The following is a 25,208-nucleotide window of genomic DNA, read 5'->3' as shown; positions in this document are numbered from 1 at the left end:
GGTCCACCTCCCACAGGCCCCCACGCCCGGCCGGGCCGGCGTCAGGGCAACGCGCCGCTGACTGCAATTCCCGGTGAGCAACGCGCTGGCTGTGCCTCAAATCTAATGGAGGGAGGCACACGGCATGCCGGGAAGCTATAGTCTTCCGGCTTGAGGCGCTCCGTGGCGCGTATTTTTGGTCTACATAAGGTCAAAGGGCGAGTTGGCATGCTGGGAAATGTAGTCTCCTTGAGACTCTGCCCTATCGAGCAAGAAGGACAAAAAAGAAATAGCAATATTTTTAAAAAACAGTAATATTATGCACATTCGCTGATCCAGGCATCGTGCAAAGTGCGTTATATGCATTCACATTTAATTTTCATAAGCCTATGACTGATAATACCGTTCCTATTTAGTAGGTGAATAATCAACAAGACAAAAATTAAGTGACTGGGTTAACTAACTAGCCCCGTCTCTACATACGCCGTTCCCTCTACTTGGAGAACCTTTCTACATTTTATTCACCTAACAGGTTCTTCGAAACCTAGTAAAGGCTAATAGCCTTGGGACTGAAGTTATGACTGCAAAGGTTCAGAACCCCCCTTGAAGACCTACTTGGGCAAGTTACTTACCCTATTCTGTGTGCCTTTCTTTCCAAATCTGTAAACTGGAGATAATAACAGGACCACCTTCAAGCTTATGTAAAATAAGGAATGTAAAGTGCTTACTTAGCATAGGCTTAGCACAGTAGGTGCTCAAAAACGTATATTCATTCCTATGTATTCTGCATCATCGTTATGCACAATAATAATTAAACCAGGAGGAAACCCAGAACTTTCAAAAGTAGCAGAAATATTGAGGATTTTTTTTCCTTCTGCATTACACAGGCTCAGCTGGTTGTGGAGCCATATTTCATTATTTTCCCTTCTCTTTTACTATTAAGAATAATTTCTCCACTCATTAGCACATTGGCTGCATCTAGTAGCCAAACCTTCCCCAAGCCCACTATTCTAACTTCCTGCTTCCAATCACCAATAAAGAAAAAAGTGAGGGGGTAGCTCCATAGTGTAGTGGTTAGCACGTCTGCTTTACACGCAGAAGGTCCTGGGTTCACACCCCAGGTGGGTCCACAGACCATGTGCCAGGCCCCCTGAATGTACCAGGGGTGCCAGGCCCTGGGGGGCTGCGAGTGCTTGGGAGGAGACGCCCTGCCTTGAGAGATCCAGTTCTTAAGGGGAGATGACAACATCCGAAGGTCAGGGGTAGAAGTGGTGGGGCCGGGGGTGGGGGATCAAAAAGGGGGAAAAAACAAGTGACTTCTCAAAGACCTTTTTCATTCCTTCTTGGACCTTTCAAGTATGTGAAGTTGCTTGGGAACAGAGTTTCAAATAAATGACAGCTTAACTGACTTTTTTCTCTATTATTTCACACATGAGTGTTGTCTCCTTCCCAGGCTTTGATCTACATGTGAATAAAAAGATGCCTCAGATTGTTGTTCTTGTTGTAATGTGCCACAATCCTGTAAATATACAGGTGACCATTCTCAGAGAATGGGAGAGTTTATTTCACCCAACTTTCCAGGTTGGAAGAAATTTTTCAAATGTGAGAGACATCCTAGAAGTATCAAGAATTTACAGCTGCATAAATTGTGAAAATATAAGGCACACTTGTGTTTGTTTTGTAATTGAAACATTGAAATGTTTTTATCAAAATAAAAAATAAAAACAAAGAGACTTCAATCAAGTCACCTTATGGATAAAACAGCCCCTCCCCTCTTTTCTAAGTCATGCTGCAATCAGGCATACAGGTAGCAAAACACTTGCTGGGCTTGAGCCATGACCGAAAGACTATATGAACAAGCAGACACTGTCGGCCTCACTACCTATCTTCTATTGCTATGGGGTAAACTTTGATGTTAGCAGAGTCCCTCATGTCATAACTTTAGAAGCCCAGAAAAGCATTCTGGGGATATGACAGAACATTCAGATTCAATCTTGAGCACTAACCCCAATCAATTGGTGTGGGTTACTCGGATTGCTGGGTTGAGAATAATTTTGAGGCTACATCAGGACTCCTTGTTAAAATGTGCTGAGATCGATTTGTGATGTCTGTCTAGAGTGCTAGATTGGAAGTCGTGACATTTGGACAATGTAGCTATCATACTGGCTGAGGATTCACCTGCTTTGGTAGAGGTTCACTGGGTGCGTCAGCTCCATACTGGAAAACCCTGGGTTTCCCTGGCCTTCATTTTCCTAGTCTCTTGGGCAAATGCACAGCCTCTTCAAACTGTGACTGGTATGAGCTCATTAAAAACCACAGGAAAAGAATGACCTATCATTTCATGCAACAACTTGAATGAATCACAGATATTATGCTGAATGGAAGAAATCAGACACAAAAACCTGTATGATTCCATTTATACAAAATTTAAAACCAAGCAAAACAAATCTATGGTGATAGGAGTCAGAATAGTGGTTACCTCTGAGGGTGGCATAGCCCAGGCAGAATGACTTCTACGGAGTGCTGGACAGGTTCTATATCAAGATCTAGTGGTGTTCACATGTGTGTATACAAATTTATCTACCTTTATTCTTAAGGTCACTTCCCTTTACATACCTTGTGTGCTTTATTAAATACATGTTATATCACAATTTAAAAAAATTTCTCTGGTAAGAGCAGCAACAGAAGCATACAGTTTTTGTTTGCAAAGTACATTTGCATACAAAATCCCATCTTGTCTTCATCCACCAAAGCCCCTTGAAATAAACATTACTATACCATCTCCATTTTACAGGTGAGGAAACTGAGGACCACAGAAGTAGGATTTGCCCAAGGTCACATGATTAAAGATACTCAGCTATATATCTGTAATCTTCTTTTTAAAAATGTCAAGAAAAGCTGAATTATTAAAACCTATTATAAATAATGAGTTTTAAATTATGAATAAAAATTATTATAAAACTTGATCTCACATAATTACACCATGCCACATACAGAGGATTTTGCTGATTTCTACTTGTAAAAACCAAGTAGAATACATCCAAAACTCTTTCCTGGTAAAAACACTCAACAAACTAGGAATAGAAGAGCACTGCTCAATCTGATAAAGAGCACCTATTAAAAACCCACAGCTGATATCATACTTAATGGTGAAAGAATGACAGTTTTCCCTCTAAGAACAGAAACAAGACTAGATGTCTACTCCCACTACTTCTATTCAACATTGTACTGGAGATTCTAACCTGGACAATTAGACAAGAAAAATAAAAGGCATCTAGATTTCAAAAGTAGAAGTAAACCTATTTCTATTTGCAGATGACATGATCTTCTATATAGAAAACCCAAAAGAATCCACAAAAACTATTAGAGCTAAAAACGCGCTCAGCAAAGTTACAAGATACAAGACCAATGCACAAAAGTCTGTTGCATTTCTATACATTAGCAAAGGACAAACTAAAAATATTAAGAAAACCATTCTATTCACAATAACACCAAAAAGAATAAAATATTTATGAACAAATTTAACAAAGGAATAGCAATTCTTGTAAACAGAAAAGTAAAATATTTTGTTGAAAGAAGTTAAAGAAGACTTAAATAAATGGAAAAACATCCTGCATTCATGGATTAGACTTATTATTAAGGTGGCGACACTCTCTAAATTGATCTACAACGCCTATCAAAATCCGAGCTACCTTTTTTGCAGAAAATGACCAAGCTGATTCTAAAATTCATATAGAATTGCAAGGGGCTCTAAATAGCCAAAACAAAGCTGGAGGACTCATATTTCCCAATTTTAAAACCTACTATATAGCTACAGTAATCAAAACAGTGTGGTACTGGCATAAGGACAGACATATAGATCAATAAAGAATAGAATTGAGAGTCAAGAAAGAAACCCATTCATCTATGATCAACCGATTTTCAGCAAGAGGGCCAACACCATTCAATGGAGAAAGATTATTCTTTTCAACAAATGGTGCCAGGATAATTAGATATTCAAATACAAAAGAATGAATTTGTACCCCTACCTCACATCAAATACTCAAATGGATCAAAGATCTAACTGTAAGATATAAAACTCTTAGAGGGAAACATAAGTGTAAATCTCTGTGACCTTCAGTTAGGCAACAGTTTCTTAACTATGACACCAAAAGCACAAATAACAAAAGAATTAAAAAAAAGATACACTGGATTTCATTGAAATTAAAGATTTTTGTGCACCCAAGTATGCTATCAAGAAAGACAACCCATGAAATGAGAGAAATAATGGCAAATCCTATATCTGATAAGGGGTTAATATTCAAATATGTTTTTAAAAAATAACTCTTACAACTCAAAAACAAAAAGACAACCCAATTAAAAAGTACTGAATTGTACGCATTAGTTAAAATGGTGAATTTTATGTTACATGAATTTTATCTCAAAAAAAAGTATGTTGAAGTAATGAAAAGAAAACATGTTTTGGTGCCAACCACACAAACCTAGATTAGAACCGAGGCTCTGTTAGAGGCTCTGTTATTCAACAATGTAGCACGGTGCAGGTAGCAAAGTATGAGACACTATCTTCCTCGCCAGGCCATTCTGAAGATTCACTGAGAACATAGGTAAAGGGCCTGGTAAGGAATACACATCTAATAAATATTTACAAAATAAATAAACAAAAATAATAACAGGAATAATCATCACTAACACCTGTTGAGCCCGAGTCAGATGGCTTACATAGACTGTATCACTTAATCATCCAACTATTGCCCTATGTAGTAGATACAGATTACAGTTGAGGAAAAAGAAGCTTAGAGAGGTTGAATGACTTACCCAAGGTCACCCTCATTATTAAGTGGTGTGGCTGGCATTTAAGACCCCCAACGAACAATAGAAAAATCTTTATTGAGCATTTTATGCTAAGCAAGACATTGAGCTAAGCATTAAATGCATTACCTCATTTGGTATGCAAAACAACTGCAATAAGTGGGCATTATTATTGTCCTCATTTTATACAGTAGGTACTAGGGAAACAGAAAAGTTGAACAGCTTGCCCAAGGTCACACAGCTTGTAAAGGCAGAGCTGGAATTCTTACTGTAAAGATGACCAGCTTAGCCATACACTATACTGCCTATGTCCAAATGAATGGGTGGACAGATACAAACAAACCCATAAAAATGAAGTGTAATGGGTCTGGGAGAAGGTATGACCTTCCTGAGGAATAGGGTAGTTAGCGATAGGGGTAGGACAAACCTGGTAGAACCTGAGAGGGGCGAGTGGGGGGAAACTGTGCACTGGGGGGCCTCTGCACTCGAGCTAATGGTGGGTTACAGGATCTACTCCATACTCCATACCCATTCATCCGAGCATGTGGAGGCCACACAAAAGGTGCTGTGCCCTAGAGGGCTAAATGTGTCCTTCTCAGTGAGACTTTCTAGGTCACCCCATATAATTCTACAATCTGCCTCCTAACCCACACTCCCAAACCTCTATTCTCTTCTATTTTTTCTTCTTTCTACAATACTCATCACCTTCTAACATATCATATAATTTGCTTAGTTACTTTGTTATTTATCTTCTGCTTCTTCCACAGGGGATCTCCACAGATCATTGTTTGGTTCCTGATGTATCCTCAATGCAGGAACTATACCTAGCTTGTAGTAGGTGCTCAATAAATATTTGTCAAATGAATAAATGAATGGACTGAGGTAGCAGAGATGGGGGGTGGGGGCAGGAAAACTCGGTCTGGACTAATCCTTGCCATGATGAGACTTTGGACAATACTCTTTCCTTTTTTGGGCTTCAGTTTATTCTGATTTTACAAAGGGCCCAAAGCCTTGAAATTGGACCTCTGCCACATTCTGTGCCTGACCACACATCAGTCACCCTTGGTGAGAAGGAGGTCGCCCACAACACTTGCAGTAGAATCTGCTAACCTGACTATTACCCTTCAGGCCCATGAGAATCCATGGGGGTTACTTGCTGGCAGCATTGGGGGTTGGGAGCACCTGTAGTTGTCACCTTCGCTCTTTCCTCCCCAAGAGAGACAAAACTGGTCCAACTGGTTCTTCTGGGCCACCGGGATACCTGCTCTATCAACTGAGACTTCCAAGCCACCACCTTTGTCATTTGTCCCAAATATTCTCAGCTCCCTCTTAAAAATGGAAAATGTCTTTTATATCAGATATTAACTTCTAGGACTTTGGGTTAGCCACTTCTCAGACTACATGGCAGATTCTTACTGGGGGAAACTCACCTTTGACTTCCATGGAATGGGAGGAGGGGAAGGGTAGAGTGGGCTTTGTTCTCTCAAAGTGCTGTTGCTGTTCATTCATTCAACAAATATTGATTGAGCGGTTCCTGGGCAGTTCTAGACACTGTAAAAATAACAGTGAACAAAACAGACAAACGTTCTTGACCTTGTGGACCTTTTGCTTCTAATGAGGGGAACAAACAATAAAGAAGTGTGTAATCTAATGTCAAAAGTGATGAATAAAAATGAAGCAGGGTAAGGAACTAGAGTGTGATGGGGTTAGGTGGGAACTATTTTAGAAGGATTGGCCAGGGAAGGCCTCTCAGAGGGAATGGCTTTTGGACAAAAGTGAATAGTGAGAGCGAGCCAGCCATACGAAAATCTAAGAGGCAAAAACAAAACAAAACAAACAAACAAAAAACTCCATTAAACAGAGGAAACAGCAAGTGCAAAGGCCCTAAGGCAGGAACTAGCTTATATGATGGAAGAGGAGCAAGAGGGCATGTGGCTGGCATGGAGTGAGAGAAGGAAAAGAGTGTTAGGAGACAAGGGCTGCATCATGTAGAACCTTGAAATCTACAGGGAAAACTTTACATTTCATTCTGGGAGAGATCAAAAGCCACCAGAGGATTTTAAACAGGAAAGTGGCATAATATGATTCAGGCTCTAGAAAGATTCCCTGGGCTGCTATCTAGAGAATGGATCATGGTGGGGGAAGAGAAAAAGCGGGAAGACCAAAGAGAAGGCTGAAGCAATCATCCATGCAAGAGAAGTTGGCAGCCTAGGTAGGATAGTAATGTATAAGGAGATGAACAATGGTGGAGCTTCGAAAAAGTGGTTCCAAGTTAAAACCCCAGCTCATCAGAGCTGGTGAGAACTTTAGAGATCCTAAGACAAGGCAGGAAATTGGAGTCCTGGGTTTGAAGCCCTGCTCCACATGTTCTGGCTGTTAGTCCTTGGGCAGGTTGCTACACCTCTCCGAGACTTCGTTTCCACATTTGTACACCGAGCATGATAAGAGAGCTTGCTTCTAAGGGGAGTCTTGAGGACTCACTGACATGTACATAAGTCACAGAGCACAAGGCTTGGAGCTTACTAGACAGTAAAGTTAGTTACAACTCAACTCCCCACAATTATCAGTGAGGAACTGAGGCCAGCTAGCTTAGAGGCAGACAGAAGACTGGAAGGGGAAGGGAGAAAAGGAAGCAGAATTTACAGGGTTCCTCAAGCCATATACCCACAGCGTCCAGACATGGATGAGTAAAGTGGACCAGGTACGTGAAAAATCATGTGATCCTCTCTGGCCATCCTGTTTTCCCACTTTTGAGACACGTGGATAATTAGAAATATTTTTCTACTCTATGATAAATCAAAACAAGTACAGCAGGTAGCAACTGACGTTCAGTTGCAATGTCCGGGGGACAACATGAGAACTATGGCTATATGGAATGCATGTGCCCATCGAAAGGGGCTGGCGCCAGCTCCATCTGACTGCCAACCAACTGTGCCAGGTATCCTAATTTAATTTTAAAAGTCAGAAATCCAGATTTTTAGGTGAAATCTCCTGATTTTAATTTAAATTTCTAAATGCTTCTGGGTATTGGAAAAATAGCAAATTTTATATAGTGTTTCTTGCTATTATTTCAGCATCTTTGCTATTTTTTCACCCTTTCTGATCCTTCTGTCATTTATTTCTTTTTCTTGCCTTGTTGCCATGGCAAGGCCTCCAACATAATGTTGGAGTCATGAAAGTAGGCATCCTTGTCTTGCTCCTGACATAGAGAGAATACATCTCATTTTCCACTGTTGTAATAGGTTTTTAATTTCATTATTTTTAAATGTTGGCTCATTTTTTTCAAACATTGTGAAAACTAAACAAAGTCTGTTTGTGGTCTGGGTTCAGCCCATAGGCTGCCAATTTGTGATCTGTTTTACATGAATTCTCTCTCTGAATTGTGACATCTCATCAGGTAGGTACTATTATTCTCCCCATTTGACATATAAGGACACTGAGGTTCAGAGAGGTGAAGTGATTTGCCACAGACAGCTGGGAAGGGTTAGAGCCAGGATTCAAACCCAGCTCTTCCTGATGCCCAAATCTGTGGGATGCCCAGGACAGCCTCTTTACACTATACTCTGTCCAGCATCTCAGTGCTCTATAAGGAGCCCTGGGGACCTGGAGCAGTTCTGTCATGAACTCTGAGTGACCCTTGATCAAGGGCCTTCCCCTCTCTGAGCCCCAGTCACCTCATCTGCCAAGCTGGGAAGGATTTAGCTATGGGAGCCCCAACATTGTCCCAGCTTCCTCCCCTGTAGTCAAACAGTACATCTATTAAATATTAGACCTTATCTTGATATGTCCCTTGTTCTGTGGCCTACTGCTGCATGACTTGGAGCTGCTTAACCTCACTGTGCCTGTTGCCTCATCTCAGCTGTAAAATAGGATTCAAAGTAGCACCTACTTCAAAGTGCTTAGGACATGCCAGACAAGGCATAAGTGCCTAGTAAATGTTAGTCCTCATGATTACTGGTAAATGTGCATGCACGTGTACATTGACAAGAGTCAGAAATATAACTTAGTTCTATTAAGATGAAAGTTGTGGGTTTTTTTAACATTTCCTTTAATGTCACAGCTTTTTTAAATGTTTAATGCCTCCTATGACTCATTATGTAGAGAATAAAGTCCAAATTCCTTAACCCAACATCCAAGGATCTCTCTGATTTGACATCAACCTATATTTCAATAGAGCAAAGTGATTAACAGCACATGGAGGCAGACCACCCCAGCCTGAATCCCAGCTCTGTGACTTACTAGCTGTATGAGCATTTTGCCTCTCTGTGCCTCTGTTTCCGCATCTGTAAAATAAGGAAAGTAACAATTCTCACCTGATGGGCTGAGGTAATTAATGTGACATAAAAAGCTTAGTACAGTGTCCATAATATGTCCAAGTGGAAGCTTAAACATGTTAGTGATTATCATGACCCCCTCACATCTCTGGTCACCCTGGACCATTCACCAGCCCTGGAATACAATAGGCCTTGCATTGTCGTACCTCACAGCCTTTGTTCATGCCTTGCTCTCCTTAACATAATTTCCCCTAACTATTCATCCATCAAAACATGTGTCAAGGGCCAGCTCAAATGTCACTTCCTCTGAAGAGACTTTCTGTCCCCACCAGTTCCTCTCTTGGCCTTTTTGAGGATTGGGTACACTTACAGCCCGGACCCCCTCGTCTGTGCACTATTGCCTCATTTGTGCCCCTCACTACATCCTAGCTCTCCTGAGGATGTGGGGAAGTCGGAGTTCTAGCCTTGGGTCCCAGCACAAATGTCTGAGGGATGTGCCAGCCTTCAAGGAAACTCAGTTATCAAACTGAGTCCAATAGTCCTGCTATATCCTGCTTCGTCCCCTCTTGAGCCTCAGTTCCCTCTCCTGTAACAGGCTCATGGCCCAGTAGTATGGTTGTAAAGATAAATGAAGAAACATCAGTCAAGGCCCCTTTACTCTCTCCCTGCCTCCAGATGAGCCTGGTTTGCTTCCCCCTGGAATAGCTCTGGACAGGGAAAGGAATGCTGGACATGAGAGCATCTATGGCCATCTGGAGGCCTGCTTGAGATGCACTTCTGGCTCTGGTCAGAATTTCTTTTTTTTTTTTCCAGTCTGATAAATCAGTCTTTTAATAATTTATAGTTGAATAATATTATAATGTTCAACTATAATGTTTTAATTAAAAATATGGAACGTTTCACGAATTTGCGTGCCATCCTTGTGCAAGGGCCAGGCTAATCTTCTCTGTATCATTCCGATTTTAGTACATGTGCTGCCGAAGCAAGCACTGGTCAGAATTTCTGATTCCAAGAGGTTTGGGGCAAGGTCTAGGTCCTGCATTTTCAAAAGTGAGTATAAACCCCTTCCTCTAAGTGTTTCCAGGATCTCTATTCTGAAATAACCATTCTGAGGGCAACAAATTTCTCCAAGGTTAATGGGGCAACCCTGCCTTGTGTGAGGGGCCATGAACTCCTTGGCCCCCACACACTTTGGAGGGGGAATGCTGCCATCTAGAAACTAAGAAACTGCCAAAGTTAGGGCCTGAGCCATGTGGACACTAGTTTGATAAAAACATTTACTGAGCACTTTCCAAGTGCAGGGCACTATGCTGAACCTTTTGCATATTTCATCATACTGGATCCCCATGACAGCCCTATGAGGTAGCACTGTCATAAGCCTCATTGTACAGATAAGGAACACAAGGCTCAGGGAAGTGACTTACCACGGTCACACAGCGAGCGAGTGGCAGTATTTGGATTTAAAGCCAGATCTGGCTCATAGCGGCACTCTAACCAGGACACTCAAATGTCTCCTAAATGCCTACATCACAGAGTTGTCTGGGGATGTTATGAAGAACCTTATGTGAAAAGGTCCAGCAGATAAGGGCTCTGACCATGTCAGGCTGCCCAAACAGTGGCTTGACTGTAGGCCACCCCTAAGGCAGCCCAGAAGGGATGGGCAGGACCTGTCTTCTCTCTTAGGCAGCCCAACCATCAGCCTAGACTGGCCAGACCCTAGGCTGCTCAGGTTTAGTCATCTCTCTTGCCATTACCCCTGCCTGGAAGCCATAGGCAGCCCTGCCTCAGGTCCCAGAATGCTACAGGGCTTTCCAGAAGGATAGGGGACACAGTGGGGTGTTCATGGGTCAGGGTTTATAAATGACATTGCAAAAGGATTTCTGCTGACAGCTCGCTTCCATTGGGAAGAATCTCTAGTCTGCCACCTGAGGCCCTGGACCCAAATGTGACCATCAAGCTGGGCCATGAGAGCAAACACCATGGGTCTATCACTCCGAGGCCTGGATGTAGACGGGCACAGCAAGCATGGCACATGGACCATCAGCCCCTGCTTGAAGCTCTGCCAGCGTCAGGTTGGAGCCCAGACCCTCGGCATGCCCAGGCACTACCAGCTCAGGTTCACCACCCACCGTGCCACCCACTACGATAGACAGCACGGCATCTGGCTCCGAGAAGGGTGGCTTGCCTGGGGCAGCCTCGGGCACTGGCCCAGCCCCTGCATCCTTAAGTTCCTCCAGCCCCAGCGGGTCAGGCAGGGTGGTCACCACTTTGCGACCACCACTGCTGCCACTGCGGGGGGCTGCCCTCCTTCGGGGGGGCCGCCGGGCTTGCAGGTCCTTGTCCTTTTGGGGGCCGAGGCGACAGCGGTGATCCTTGAGGTATTTGTGGCGGGAAAAGCCCTTGGCGCAGCCAGCACAGCGGAACTTGTAGTTGCCGGTGTGGGCGCGCTGGTGCTCAGCGAGGTGAGCGCGGCGGCTGAAGGACTTGCTGCACAGGGCACACTTGTGGAGCTTCATGCCTGGTGGGGAGAGGAAGTCAGTGAGAGACACCCAGACCCTTTACCCTGCAACACTGCCCCTGCCCTTGAGATAAAAACCCAGTCTCTTGGCTTGCCTACAAGCATCCACGTGTTCGGGGCCCTGCTACTTCCAGTCTTATCTCCCACCTCCTCCCAGCCACTCTGAGCCAGCCACACTCATTCTCCTCAAATGTGCAAGCTGGCTCCTACCTCTGGGTCTTTGTACGTGCTGTTTCCCTCTGCCTGGAACAATATGCTCAGCCCCTAAACCTTGGCTAACTTTGCCAGGTCACCATAATCTCTTTCCTCTGTGGTCTGCCTGCCTCACCTCTGCCTCCTCAGACCATTCCCTATAGAGAAGCTAGTGATGTCTTTGTAAGACACACAAAGGAACATGATATTACCTGCTTCAAATTCTCCAACAATTCCCCAAGTTTTCCACAAAGCCCCTTGTAGTCTGACCACCCCCTTCACCTCTCAGCCCCATCTCCTCCCTCCCCCTGCATTGTTCTCTGAGCTCCAGGCCTCCCTCCTGCCTTTCCTTGTCTCAAACATCTCCCCACCCACACCAACCTGATTTCTTCCCTGCCTCAAGGCTTTGCACCCGCTACTCCTTCACCCTGGAAGCCATTTCCTAGCTCTTTTCAGAGCACGGTTTCATGTCACCTACTCTGGGAGGCCCTCTCTGATACCTGTCCCCCTTCATTCTCTGCCCCATCACCCTGTTTATTTCTGTCTTTGCACTCAGCATACTTTGCCACTGCATACTTACTTGTTCGCTATTCATTTTCAGTTTCCACTAAATGGTAAGCTTCTTCAGGAAGGCAGGGTGGGGTTCTGCCAGTCTGATTCCCTGTTGGCACTCCCAGTGCCTGACACGTGGTAGGCCCTCAGTAGTCACTCAATAAATGAATCACTGGTGCCTCCACATATACATGAAGTCAACTCCAGCCCATACTCAGCCTGGGCCACAGCCTCCCTCAGCCTCCCTGGCTCAGAGAGGGGCAGTGACTTGCCTGAGGCCACCCAGCAAGAAAGTAGCAGTGCCAAGACTCAAACCTAGTCCTCGTCTCCAAGTCCTTGATCTACTTTCCCAGTTTTCAAACTTCCTTTAGCCACTAAATCCTTTCTGTAAACCAGTGGTTCTTAACCAGGGGCGATTTTACTCCCCAAGGGACTTTTGGCTTGTCCCCTGGAGACATTTCTGGTTGTCATAAATGTTAGGAAGATGCCACTGACATCTAGTGGGTAGAGGTCAGGGATGCTACTCAATATCCTACAGTACACATGGCAGCCCCAAAGACAATGAATTATCTGGCCCAAAATATCAATAGTGCTGAGGTACAGAAACCTTGTTCTAGACCAAATGGTTTGTGGAAAGCCAGCCAAGCTGCTTTGGGGAAGCTCCATGGAGCCCCCAGGAACTGAAGAATGGTGTGGAGACCGCTACTCCACATCCCAGCTGCCCTGCTCTGCTGAGGGGACCCAGGAACCTTCCTGGCCTTATCTTGGACCCAGTCATAATCTGATCTCCTGCTGCACCTGACCCATACCTCTATTACACCAAGCACCTCTCTGATTTATAGTCATCGCCTCTCAGGTTGGCTTGCCCCTCAGTGGCGGGCTGTGTCTGACTCACCTCTCTGTACCCCGTGGACCCTAATACAGGCCTGGCTCATGGCTCACATGAGCAAAAATCTGTTGGCTGGAATGTACCAGACAGGGACAATACGCCTCATGGGATGTGTCTGGAGAGCCTGCCCCAGGAGGCTTAAGCTGAACCAGACTCTCCTGACAGGTCCACAAACCACTTACCAGAGTGGGAGAGAATATGAGCCTTCAGCTTATCCGGCCGGTTGAACTCCTTACTGCAGCCTGTGTGCGTCCTAAAACCCAAAGCCAGCCGCTGATCAGGGGGTGCTCACCAAGTTCAGGACCCTCTTGCTGGCCCCTCTGCTAGTCCTGGGCATGACGACCCCCTTGTCCACCCTAATGGCTCAGCAAAGAAGTAGGATGGAGAGTGAAGCCAGCAGGCAGGGCCCAGGACAGGATAAAAGTCGAGAGGGCCTTCAGACCTCAGACCATCTTTCTATCCTGCCACTGGGTAAACCTGCACCCCCTCCATGCCAGTCTCTACTCACGAGAAGGGACATTTGTATTTCTTGAATGGCTCATGGATCAACATGTGTCTCTTCAGTTTGTCCTTGCGATTGAATGCGGACTCACACACTGAGCATTTGTAGGGCTTCTCACCTGCAGGAGACAGGGATGAGAATCCCATGAGAGAGAGTCTGAACACGGGGTGCTGAGGTCCCCCACTAAAGGGAAGCAGCTCTTCTAGGGAGGTGGCCTGGGAGAAAGCCTCTCCCATTCCTCATGGCTTTGTTTTGCCAAGAAGAGGGGGCCATTTTCGATAAGATGGTCAGGAAAGGCCTCTCTGATGGGCAACGTATGAGGTGACACCTGAGGGAGCAAGCCATGTGGAAATCTAGGAGTGAGGGTCCCCGACAGAAGGATAGGTGAGGGCACGTGATGTGTCTAAGGGACAATGCGGAGGCCAGTGTGGCTGGAATGGAGTGGGGGGATGGAGAATGAGACAGAAGATGAGGGCAGCGAGGCTGCCTGGTCAAAAAGAGGGCCTGGAAGGCTGAGGAAGGAGTTTGGCTTTTATTCTGAGCCAGATAAGAAGCTACCAGAGGGGCTGAGCAGAGGAGTGTCAGGGTCTGACTGCAAAGTGTCACAGGCTCCCTCTGGTTGCGTGTAGAGAATAGGCTAAGGGAGGGTGAGGGTAGAGGCAAGAAGGAGGCTGGTACGGAAATGGGAAGGAGTCAAGTATGGGCTATATTTAGAAAGCAGGACTGGCAGCCCTTGCCAATGCATGTGTTGTGGGGTATGAGAGGAAGCAAAAGGTCAAGGATGAAACTGTGGTGGGCCAAGTGACAAGGGTGGGTGATCACGGCATTCACTGAAATGGAGTCCACCACAGGAGAGGGGGGAATTACACCTTACTGAGTTGGATCCTTACAACAAACCATGAGGTAAGTACTATCATTATTCCGTTTTATAGATGAGAAAACTGAGGTTCATGATCTACGACTAATGGTTGAAGGAGCTAAGATTCTAGCCCAGCTGTACGATCCAGAGTCCACCTGAGTTGCCCCAGATTATCCAGTGGCAGAACCATTGAGAGGTCAGCTCTCTCCTGACAGAGGCCAGAGGTCACAACCTGCCCTTCGGAAAAGGAATATCACTGGGCTATTTTGATTTCCTGCTATTATTTCCTCTCTATTCTCCCTCTTGAGTAAATAAAGTACCTTTGAAAAATACCAACAACCCCTACCCAGTGATTAAGGAAATTGTGGTCCTTACAATAGAATGCTCTGCGGTCATTAAAAAGATTAAGGTTAGTTTGTGTTTCTTGATCTGGAAAGAACTCCTGAACATACTGCTAAGGGAAAAAGAAAGCTGTAGAATAGCTTAATACAGTCCCATTTTTGTTAGAAAAAAATACAATTCCCACACTCCAAAAAAAGCTCAAGCCGTATGTTTTTGTATATACACAGAATATACAGGGAGAACGGTTGGGGAGGGAACACACCAAACTCTCAGTAGCAATTAGGATTTGAAGGAGGAATTTAACATTTGACTTTATGTACTTCTATACTGCTTTCATTTTTACAATAAGCACGTATTATTTCTGAATAACAATAACCATTTGAAAAGACAGATTGTAATATTTATCAAAATTACTAATGCATATACTTTTTTTCTTTTTAGTAAAATATACATAACGAAGTTTACCATTTTAACTATCTTTAAGTGTATAGTTCAGTGGCATTAAGTATATTCACATGGTTGCGCAACCACCACCACCGTCCATCTCAAGAATTTTTTCAGCATCCCAAACTGAAACTCAGTACTGCATAAATGTTTTAACTCAGCACTTCCACTGCTAGGAATATACACTACCGATATACTACCAAAAGCTTGCCAAGGGACCCACACAGCATTGTGTGTGCAAATTAACAGCTGAAAAATAATTTAAGTGTCCATCCATAGGAAACTGGCTAAATAAAAGATTGTTAATGCAGAGGAATACTGTGCAGCTGAGAAAAAGAAGGTGCATTTAAGGAACACCTTCAAGGTATATTGAAAAAAAGGGTACATAGTAGAATTTATAGTATGTGTTCATTTGTATAAAAGTAAGCAAGTATTGTGTATAGATGTAAAATAAAACCAGGATTATGCAGACTTACAGCTGTTGCTTTTGGGGAGGGGAGTAGGAGTATTTTTCAAACTGCAAACCGCAAGTCACAACCTGTTAGTGGTTATTTTAACAACTAAAATTGAACAGAATAGGATAGAAAATATTGCTTTGTTAAACTTCTGTTTCAATATAGTCTATGTGTATACAAGTGTTTCCTGAGTTGCAATATAAAATGTAATTTTTACCACAGATCATGGTTAAAAAAAATTGAGAAACATTTGGATAGTCCATTTGAGGTGAGATGGGTTTATTTTCATTATGTATCCTTTTATATTGTCAAAGATTTTCTCTTCAGGTATTCTCAATCTTTTAATCCTTTTCAATGAAAAAGAAAACCAGAATGTTTTAACTAATAAAAACATTTTAAAGATGAAAACAAAAACATGTCTCAACTGGGGAACCAAGGAGAAGGGGTTTTGTTTGGGTGGTAATTTTGAGGTGAGAACAGCACCCGCACCCCCAGGGACTCAGAATAGTCTGAAGGGGCTGACTGTTAGCCAAGAGAACTCCCACCAGCCTCTAGGGACTCATCTCTGCTTTAGTGTTGGTGGGAACTCCTTGTTCACTTGAGAGGGCAGGTGGGTAAGGGGCCAAGAAGGAGATGGGGAGGGAAAGCGGGGAGGGAGAAGGTGGGGAGGAAAGCCAGAGAGGGATGAGAAGAACAAAGAGGGGGTTGAGGATGGGGAGGTGAGGTAGGCAGGAGCTGACAGGAAGCAGGGTACCCACCTGAGTGGATGTGAGCATGCAGTTTGAGGTAGTGCTCTCGCCGGAAGAATTTCTTGCACACCTGGCACCTGAACCTGCCCCCGCTGCCATGTGTGGGCAGGTGACGCCGCAGGTAACGTTCGCAAGGGAACACCTGGTAGAAGAAAGGAGTCAGCTTCAAGTCTGACTCACCAGCCCTCACTGCCTTTTGATCTCAAAGGATCCCTCATTTTCAGCCCTTCCTTATGGAAATACCTTCTTTTCTGTTCACCAGGATTCAAGGCCCATAATGTCAGGCACAGCCCTTAGAACATCATGGCTCCCACTACTCACCCATGTCTGCTTTGAGCTTCTGCCTAGGCTGTTTTTCCTACCCAGAGGGCCTTTCTCTTTTAGCCCGACAAACTCTTACTCATCCTTCAATACCCAACTCAGGTATTATTGCTTCTGTGAAGCCCTCCCTAACTCCACAATGCCACACCGGGCAAAACAAATTCTGCCCTTGAATATCCACCCACACTTTTAAAGTCAGCACTGAACACTCTAAGTTACAGCCCTTTGCTTACAGGGGATCTCCAAGAGGACAGCTTTCATTCCTCAGCACAGGGCCTGGGTTGAATGACTAACAAGTAAAAGAATGAAAGGAAAAAATGAACAAGTAACTAAAGAAATGAATGAAAACATAATAAAAAGTAAAAAACACAGAAGCCAAATTGCCTTCTTCCCATTATAGGATGGGCATTCATTCATTTTTTCATTCATTTAGTATAGAGAAGTGATCAAGGGACAGACCCAACTGCCCTACTACTTATTAGCTCCACCATTTCCTAGCTGGGTGACCGTTCTGTGTCTTAGTTTCCTCATTTTTAAAATGGGATAGTAATAATATGCCTACTTCTTAGGGTTAAATGAGTCAACTGAGGTAAAATGCTCAGAACAGCAAGTGGCACATGGTTCTTGCTCAATTCATGATACCTTTTACATGGACCACAAGTTTCAAAGCTCAAAATTAGAGTATATAATTAGAAACATCTACAATGAGGCCGAAGTGATACCAGAGCTATCTTCGAAAATCTGCCATGTAAGGTTGTAAGAAAATGAGTAGAACAAAGACACAAGTTAAACACACCAGGGGTATGCAATCGGCAAAATGCAAACTTCAGGTAACTCCATAGGACTGATGGCCCAGTTTCTTCAACAAATAAATTGAAAGAAAGAAAAAAAGGAACAATAGTGGGGGAAACCTATAGATTAAATGAAACTTTTGTCACTTTGGTCATATCAACCAATCATAATATATAGACCTGATCTAAAAAACAAACTTTATAAAAATTAGGTTATTTGGGGGACAATTGGAAATTGGAACATGGTCTAGATATTTGATCATATTAAGGGACAGGCTTTAATGAGGGTTTCCAGATTTTCTGAAAAGAAGAACCAACAATAACGATCTGGAAGCTGGAGGCTGCTGTTGCAATGCTGGGCCTGGGCCTAGGAGAGGCCTCACCCCATGTTAGCCCAGCCTGGCCTGGCCCAGTAGTGGCACAGGATGGCCACCTGTGGTGTCTGATGGGTAAGAGAGGCCAGGCAAAGCTCTTACTCTTCAAAGACGGTGTCGTCTGCGAAAACAATCCCAAGCTTTGTCTGCACATACAGAGCCAGGAGGGGAAGAGACAGTGAGGTCTTCATTCTACCACCTCTCGCCTCTTATTGTTGCAGGAGTACCCACCTTTTGACAGTGTGGGCAGGGGAAGTTGTGAGTGGCGGTCTGTAAGTGGTGCTCCAGGGCCTCGGGGGTAGAGTATTTGTTGACACATTTGACACATCTAAATGAGAAGAAGCAGAAGTGATAAGAGAACAGTGTATGGGGGCTGGACTCTCCCAGCAGGCCCAGGGACCAGCCCCCAGGGCGAAAGGAGGCAAAATCCTATGTTTAATTCATTCTCAAATCAGTCTCCTCTTCTTGCTTGCCACTGCCTCTATCCTAGTCCAAGCTGCTGTCTTCTCTCCCTGCTTATGTAAGAGGTTATTCTTGTTTTCAGAAAATATACACAAAAGAGAACAAATAAAGAAGCATCATTCTTTAAAATTATTCTTAAATGGCTCAGAATAGGATAAAGCAAATGTGGTAAAAAGTTAACATTTGAGAAATATGGGTGAAAGATATCTGTGAGAATTCTTTGTACTGTTCTATTCTTTTTGTAATTGAATGTTTTATTAAAGTTTATACAAATTATTAAATTTATATCCTTCAGAAAAGATTCATTGTGGTTAATAATACTTATCTTAGAATTACAATTATGAGATGTATAATTAAACTGTACAGATTATAAGTAAAATATTGACAGCTATAGTCAAACCAGGTGAAACTTGTTCCTTATGACAAAAATAATCCGTAAATAAAAATTCCACATTGTAAGATGATGACATATTAGCTTGAGTTAAGATATGTTTAACATCTCTTGAGCATTTTGAGAATGACTTTTCTTGTTTTTACAGTTTATATTTTAAGAAAGACACTGAAAAACCTGGAAGGGATTCAGAAAAGAGCATCCTAAATAATTAAAGGAAAAAATATGTCCTAGAAGTATGGTGAATTTTATCTTGAATTTTTTTGAATAATTCTATTCTGCCATCTTGATTGAACCATCCTTTGTACTATTCTTAATAACTTCTCTGAAAGTCTGAAATTACGTCAAAATAAGTTTTAAAAGAATACTTCCTGAAAGCGACTGCGATGGGGAAGTAGGTCAGGGTGGACAGGGAATTCCTTTTCACTCTATGCGTTTTTGCAGTTTTTAAATATTGCATTGTAAGCATATAATGTTTTTTGAAGTACGTTATTCATCTTTTTTAAACTCTCTTTTGCTCTTTGACCTGCAAAATAGCTACCAGGAACTTATTTACAAATAAGCAAAGATGAATGTCTAAAGTTCTTCCCTGCAGCCTTATTTGTAATAATGACGAAATGGAAATAACCCGACTATCCCACAATAAGGATGGGTTAAATAAATTACAATGAATACTAAGTAGCTGTTTAAAAAGAGGAGGCAGGCCTATTTGTGCTGTAAGGCAAAGATATCCATATTATAGTTTTATGTGAAAAAGTTTTAAGTGATAACACCAAGTGTACAAAGAGATCCTATTAAGTCTCAGTATGGGAGAAATTGCCCAACAGGCTGATGGTATGATAAATTTTCACCAAATTCGATGATTGTGTTTGGGGTGATCTGACTCAAATATAGCCTGTGATATTTATATCTTATCTATAAACATGCTAATTACAGATATATACCAAAGGGCCTGTACCAAGAAGTTAATGAGGGTTATCTTGGGTGTCACGGTTTTGTTTTTTTTGTGTTTATTTTCCCCTCTTTAATTCCCCCAACACACTTCCACCCCTATGGATGTTGCCATTTCCCCTTAAGAACTGGATCTCTGAAGGTGGGGTATCTCCTCTCACACACTTACGGCGTGTACCCAGGGTCTGGCAAAGGTGGGGTATCTCCTCTCACACACTTACGGCGTGAACCCAGGGTCTGGCACACCCGGAGTATGGTCCGTGGCTCCACTAGGTGGGGTATCTCCTCTCACACACTTACGGCGTGTACCCAGGGTCTGGCACACCCGGGGTATGGTCCGTGGCTCCACTTGGGGCGTGAATCCAAGACCTTCTGCATGTAAAGCACATGTGCTAACTACTACACTATAGAGCCAACCCTGTGTGGGTTTTCAAAAGATCCTTTTCTTGGTATTAAACATGAATTTTGTAATTAGGAAAAAAATAATAAATCTTATTTTTTAAAAGGAAAAACTATATATATAGCATATATACAGTGGCAGAAGTGTTTGGGCAGGCCCCATAGGCAGGCCAAGAAAATGTAGCCCAAAAGGAACAGAGAAGCCAGACTGATGAGGCCGGGACCCCTGAAAATGGGATGAAACCATAACACCTGCTCAATGTTATCGTGAGAGAGAAATAAACTCTCATCTTGTTTAAGCCATTGTTATTTTGGCTATCTCTATTTCAAACTTATGTCTAAATTATATGAATAATAAAAATTGCAGCAATGGTATTTATTGAGCACCATGATGTTCCAGGCATCATCTAAGTGACACTCATACTCGTCTAACTTTATCCTAATAAATAATCCAATAGCGTAGGCACTATCGTACTCTCATTTCATAGCTGAGAAGACTGAGGCTCAGAGTGGTTGAATACCTTGCCAAGGTCATCCATTGGGTTTGTGTCCAGCTGCTATTTGAGCACAGGTACGTGATTCCAGAGCCGTTATTGTTATTCACAACACCATTCTACCCTCAGGCCATCCAGATAGTGACCTACCTCTCTGCACCTTACTTTTGAGCCAGGAGCTCCAATAGCTATAGGGTCATTGGCACTCTAACTTTGGCAAGAAAACATGGCAAGAGAAGTAATTGACTGCAGGCATGAGACCATCAGCATTGGGCTCAACCCTCAGCCTGCAAACTCCAAGACAAGAGCTCTGAAGCTTCCAAGGTCCTGGACTACAGTTTGAATCTCAGCTCTGTGTTGACATTGTTACTTTGTTAGGCAGGTCACTTCTAGGTGAGTCTCGTCTTCAAAATGGAGAGACTACCACTCCTATAGAATGAACTATGTCCCTCCAAAATTCATATTTGGAGCCCTGACCCTCAATGTAATGGTATTTGGAGGTGATTAGGGTTAGATGACATCATGAGGGTAGAGTACTCATGATGATGAGATCAGTGCCCTCTCCTTCTTGTCTATGGTATTTTGTTACAGCAGCCTGAACTAATATAACCAACCTCCCAGGATTGCAGGGATCAATGTCCCTAAGTCAGAACTTGGCACATAGGTGCTCTTTTCCTTCAATTTGGCATCTCACTTCAGAGAGCCACACAGTCACAAGAACTCACAGGTAAGCCACAGATTGTAAGGGCAAAAGCAAAACAAAATGCCCCCTGAGAACAAATGGATATTATTCATCTTTACCCAGAATCTCCACCCCTTGCCTGGTCAAAGCCTTGCCTGGCTTTCCTGCCTCTCTGGCCCCATTTCTCAATCTTCCCCAGGGCCAGTTGCCCTATACCTCATTTCAAGAGTCCCAGTCCCCCTGCTGACTTCTCAAAGCTGTTGTGATTTCTACAAGCCCTCGTGCTCTGACCCCACTTTCTCCCCTAGGCCCCATCTAAATATTCCCATCCACTGCTACTCTACACAATAGTCATTCTAAACCACTTGTTATTTTTTTTATACCCTACACTTGATGGTCCTCTTATTAGGAATGCACTCTACCCTATATCTGGCAAACTCCTACTCATCCTTTAAAATCTGGTTCGGATTTCATTGCTCCTGGGACACCTTCCCTGCCCTACTGTAGTAATACTATACAATATATATATGCATATATATATGCATTTTAGCACAGTATATGGTAAGAGCATTTACACACTTGTCTCCCTATGCAGCCCATGTATTCTAAACTAAAGGTCTATATTGACTTATCTCTAAACTCCAGAAGCTTCACCCAGGAATTAGAGTGCGACCTCCTTAACAGAGGTCATCAGCCAAGTTCCTGCACATACAAATTTGTACAGAGAAGCAAAAGCCATTTTAACATGAAAATATTCATCAGTAAACTGGAAAGAGTCCTCAGATAAACACTTCTCCTTATTTTTCACTAATGTTTATCCCCTGCACTATGTGCTAGGCTTTGTGAGGCAGCTATTCCCAGATGACATAGGGCAAATGAACAGCAAAACAACTACAGGGCCAAAATGTGGGATTTCACAAAGTCACAAAAGTGATGTTGGATATCTGCAGATAATACCATGGACAAAGGAGAATCTGAAGAAGAGACTGGAAAATAATTGAGGAAGAGAAACTCAACAAGGCTGATCGTAGGAACAATAGCTCCAAAGAGAATGCGTTGAAGATCTAAGGACTAAAAGCATGTGGCAAAACTAAGGGAGCCCTCCATCATTTCTGCCAAAAGGACCTTCTTTAGGACTCTAACAGAAGACTAAGGTGACATAAGGAACTGTCAAAAAAAATTACCCCAAATCAAATCTACACTTGATGCATTCCTTGTTCATGCTAAGAATCAGCATATAGCTTCGACTTTAATCTAAATTTTATAGTTTTAAAAAAAGAATCTTATTTTTATGATTTTTGCTTTCAAATACGTGCTTGTTCATTTTTTTTCATTCTAAGAATCCATGTACCATTCTATAATCTAAATTTTGTACATTATCAAATAAAATATTTTCATATTTTTAGGTTAGAAAAAAATCAAAGCTTTTTCCCACTATAAATGAGAAAAGACTCGTTTCCCTTTATAAGGATTTTTTTTAGAATAAAAATCTGCCAAGTGGAAGAATAATATAAGGAGGCCTATCATCTTTATGCCCACCAGTGCCAAGGCCCAGAACCCATTATGGTAGGCTGGACCCCAGCCTGAGATTCAATTTCCCCTCTGAGGTGTCTCACTGGTTCTGAGCCATGAGAACCACCAAGGCTGCAGACCCCTGGGCTCCCTGTAGGAGAAGGCAGTAGAAGGGCACATACTTGTAGACAGCGCTGTCCTTCTTGGGGCTGTGCTGTGGCAGGAGGCTGTGGGAGTACTGGTGCACACCCAGGTCATACAGTGAGGGAAAGTCCTTGCCACAGAGGTGGCAGCGGTAGCTCAGCTCCTCCTGGTGGCTCTTGATGTGCTCCAGAAATGTGTCGAGCTTCGGGAATGTCTGCGCGCAGCTTTTCACCACACACTTGTATACCTTGAGGAAAGTCATGGGGCAGGTGAGGGAAAGCAGGAGAGCTGCCTCCACTGCTGCCCGCTGCCCTGTGGCATATGCCTCAAATCCTGTTGGTGGATGACCCTATTGCTATTCCTGTGCTCCCCTGCTGCTGGAGGCCTGGTTTTATTTTTATTGGAGGGTCCTCTCCTCTCAGCCAGTCATAATGGCCCCATTACTCTTCATTCAGAATCTGTGTGTCCTGGGTATGTTTAGAAAAACTACTCAAAATCTAGAAATACAGTAAAAATATGACATTGTGTCCTTCCATTGTCATACCATAGTGGCGGCTCTCCAGCTTGAGCATACATGATGTAACAGATGGCTGGGTGCCAGCCCCAGAGCATCTGATACAGCAGGTCTGGGTGGCCTGAACAGGTGCACCCGAACAAGTACCCAGGTAATGTTGGTCCAGGGACCTCACTTTGAGAACTACTGTCTAACAAGCCTGCCCAGGATCATCCGCTCTGTGGGAATGTGAATTGTTTTGACTATTTACTATTGATAAGAATCCAGATTATAAAGTTAAATATTAAATTGCAGAAAACTGACTCAATGTAAATGATTTTTGTCAGGTAGAAAAGGTAACCCCAAAGGTCATGGGTTTTGTTGCTCTGTAGGACATTACCCAGATTTGTATCTAATTTAGCAATCTTATTCCTTTTTTTTCACTGATATAATTATAGGTATAAATATCAGTATCTCATAATCTCTTTTGAACTGACTTTGTCATCCTTCCAGTTCCCTCATTAATGAGTTATATAAAATGCTGACTCATGTTCACTATTTCATTTATATGATAATTATGTTTTTAACATTTTGAAAATTGTACTTCGACAAGTGGTACACACTCCTGGTTGCCTACACAATTCCACACGTTCCTTTTTTCCTAGCAAAGTGAATCATGACTTGCTTAGGGTGGCAACATTTCCAGTTAAAACATTTGATACAATCTCCCTAGCTCCCTTGTCAGCCATGTGACTCCTTTCTTGCCAGTGATATGTAGGCAGTAGTCTTTAGGGAAGGCATCAACTCCAGAACAAAAAGGCAAAAGCTTCCTAGGAGAAATTCCCTCTGTTTTTTGCATTTGTCCTAACTGAATACAGATGTGATGGCTGGAGATATAGCAGCCATCTTGCAATGTTGAGACTGAGAGCCACATGCTAAGGATGTCAGAACAGAAGGCCAGAAAAAGCCTGAGTCCATGATGACATATCTGACCTGTTATACAAGCCCAACACTGCCTACTTATGACTTCTTATGATGTAAGCCAATTTCCTATTATTTGCAGCAGAATAATATATTCCTAAATGATAGAGCACATGCACTGGCTCTGACCAATAAGTGATCTTCTGGGAAAGGTTTCCTTGCTCCTGAAAAAAGACACAGAAAAGATAACCTTTTTGTTCATGGATAATAGTATGTCAGGACTGCTGCTCAGAAAGAGTGACAACATCCCAGGACCACAGGTGAGCCATCAGTAAAAGAAAAGGCCACATGGTGGCGATAAGCTAAAAAGACACAGGGTCCTTGATGCTAAGTTGAGTCAACTGGCTATTTCAGGCCTGGAGCTTCCTTATCTTGCGTTCTCTTGTTATGTAAGTTGACAAATTTCCTAATTGTTTAAGCCAGTTTGAATCAAAGTTTTCTGTAATTTGTTCAAGGATATCCTAACTTAACTCTATTAACCCCCCTGCAGGGAATCTATCATAAGGAAAAAATCAGACGTGGATAAAGATTTGATTATGATGATGCTCACTATGGTTTTGTTTATAAAAGCAAAACTTAGGAAATAACCTCAATGTTCAACAATAGGGGATTTTTAAAAACGTAGTCATTAAAAAAATAGTGACCGGAG

The 25,208-nt window shown here is 43.0% G+C and overlaps 1 protein-coding gene and 1 non-coding gene across 2 annotated transcripts in view; both read right to left on the bottom strand.

Moving 5' to 3' along the window:
* Positions 1-9,812: 9,812 nt before the first annotated feature.
* The window catches only part of ZNF341 (zinc finger protein 341), a 32,348-nt gene continuing 16,952 nt past the window's right edge, over positions 9,813-25,208 (bottom strand). The window contains 6 exon segments of the mRNA XM_015597134.2: positions 9,813-11,580; positions 13,396-13,466; positions 13,722-13,833; positions 16,574-16,706; positions 18,282-18,378; positions 23,124-23,332. Coding sequence (XP_015452620.2) covers positions 11,051-11,580; positions 13,396-13,466; positions 13,722-13,833; positions 16,574-16,706; positions 18,282-18,378; positions 23,124-23,332 — 1,152 coding nt within the window. The 3' untranslated portion in view covers positions 9,813-11,050.
* LOC112471347 lies at positions 9,946-10,052 on the bottom strand. Its single transcript, XR_003043250.1, has one exon. It is a non-coding gene; the product is annotated as a U6 spliceosomal RNA (small nuclear RNA).

This window comes from Pteropus alecto, unplaced genomic scaffold (genome assembly GCF_000325575.1).
Source record: "Pteropus alecto unplaced genomic scaffold, ASM32557v1 scaffold45, whole genome shotgun sequence".
Lineage (NCBI taxonomy): Eukaryota > Metazoa > Chordata > Mammalia > Chiroptera > Pteropodidae > Pteropus > Pteropus alecto.
This window is presented reverse-complemented; position numbering and strand designations above follow the sequence as displayed.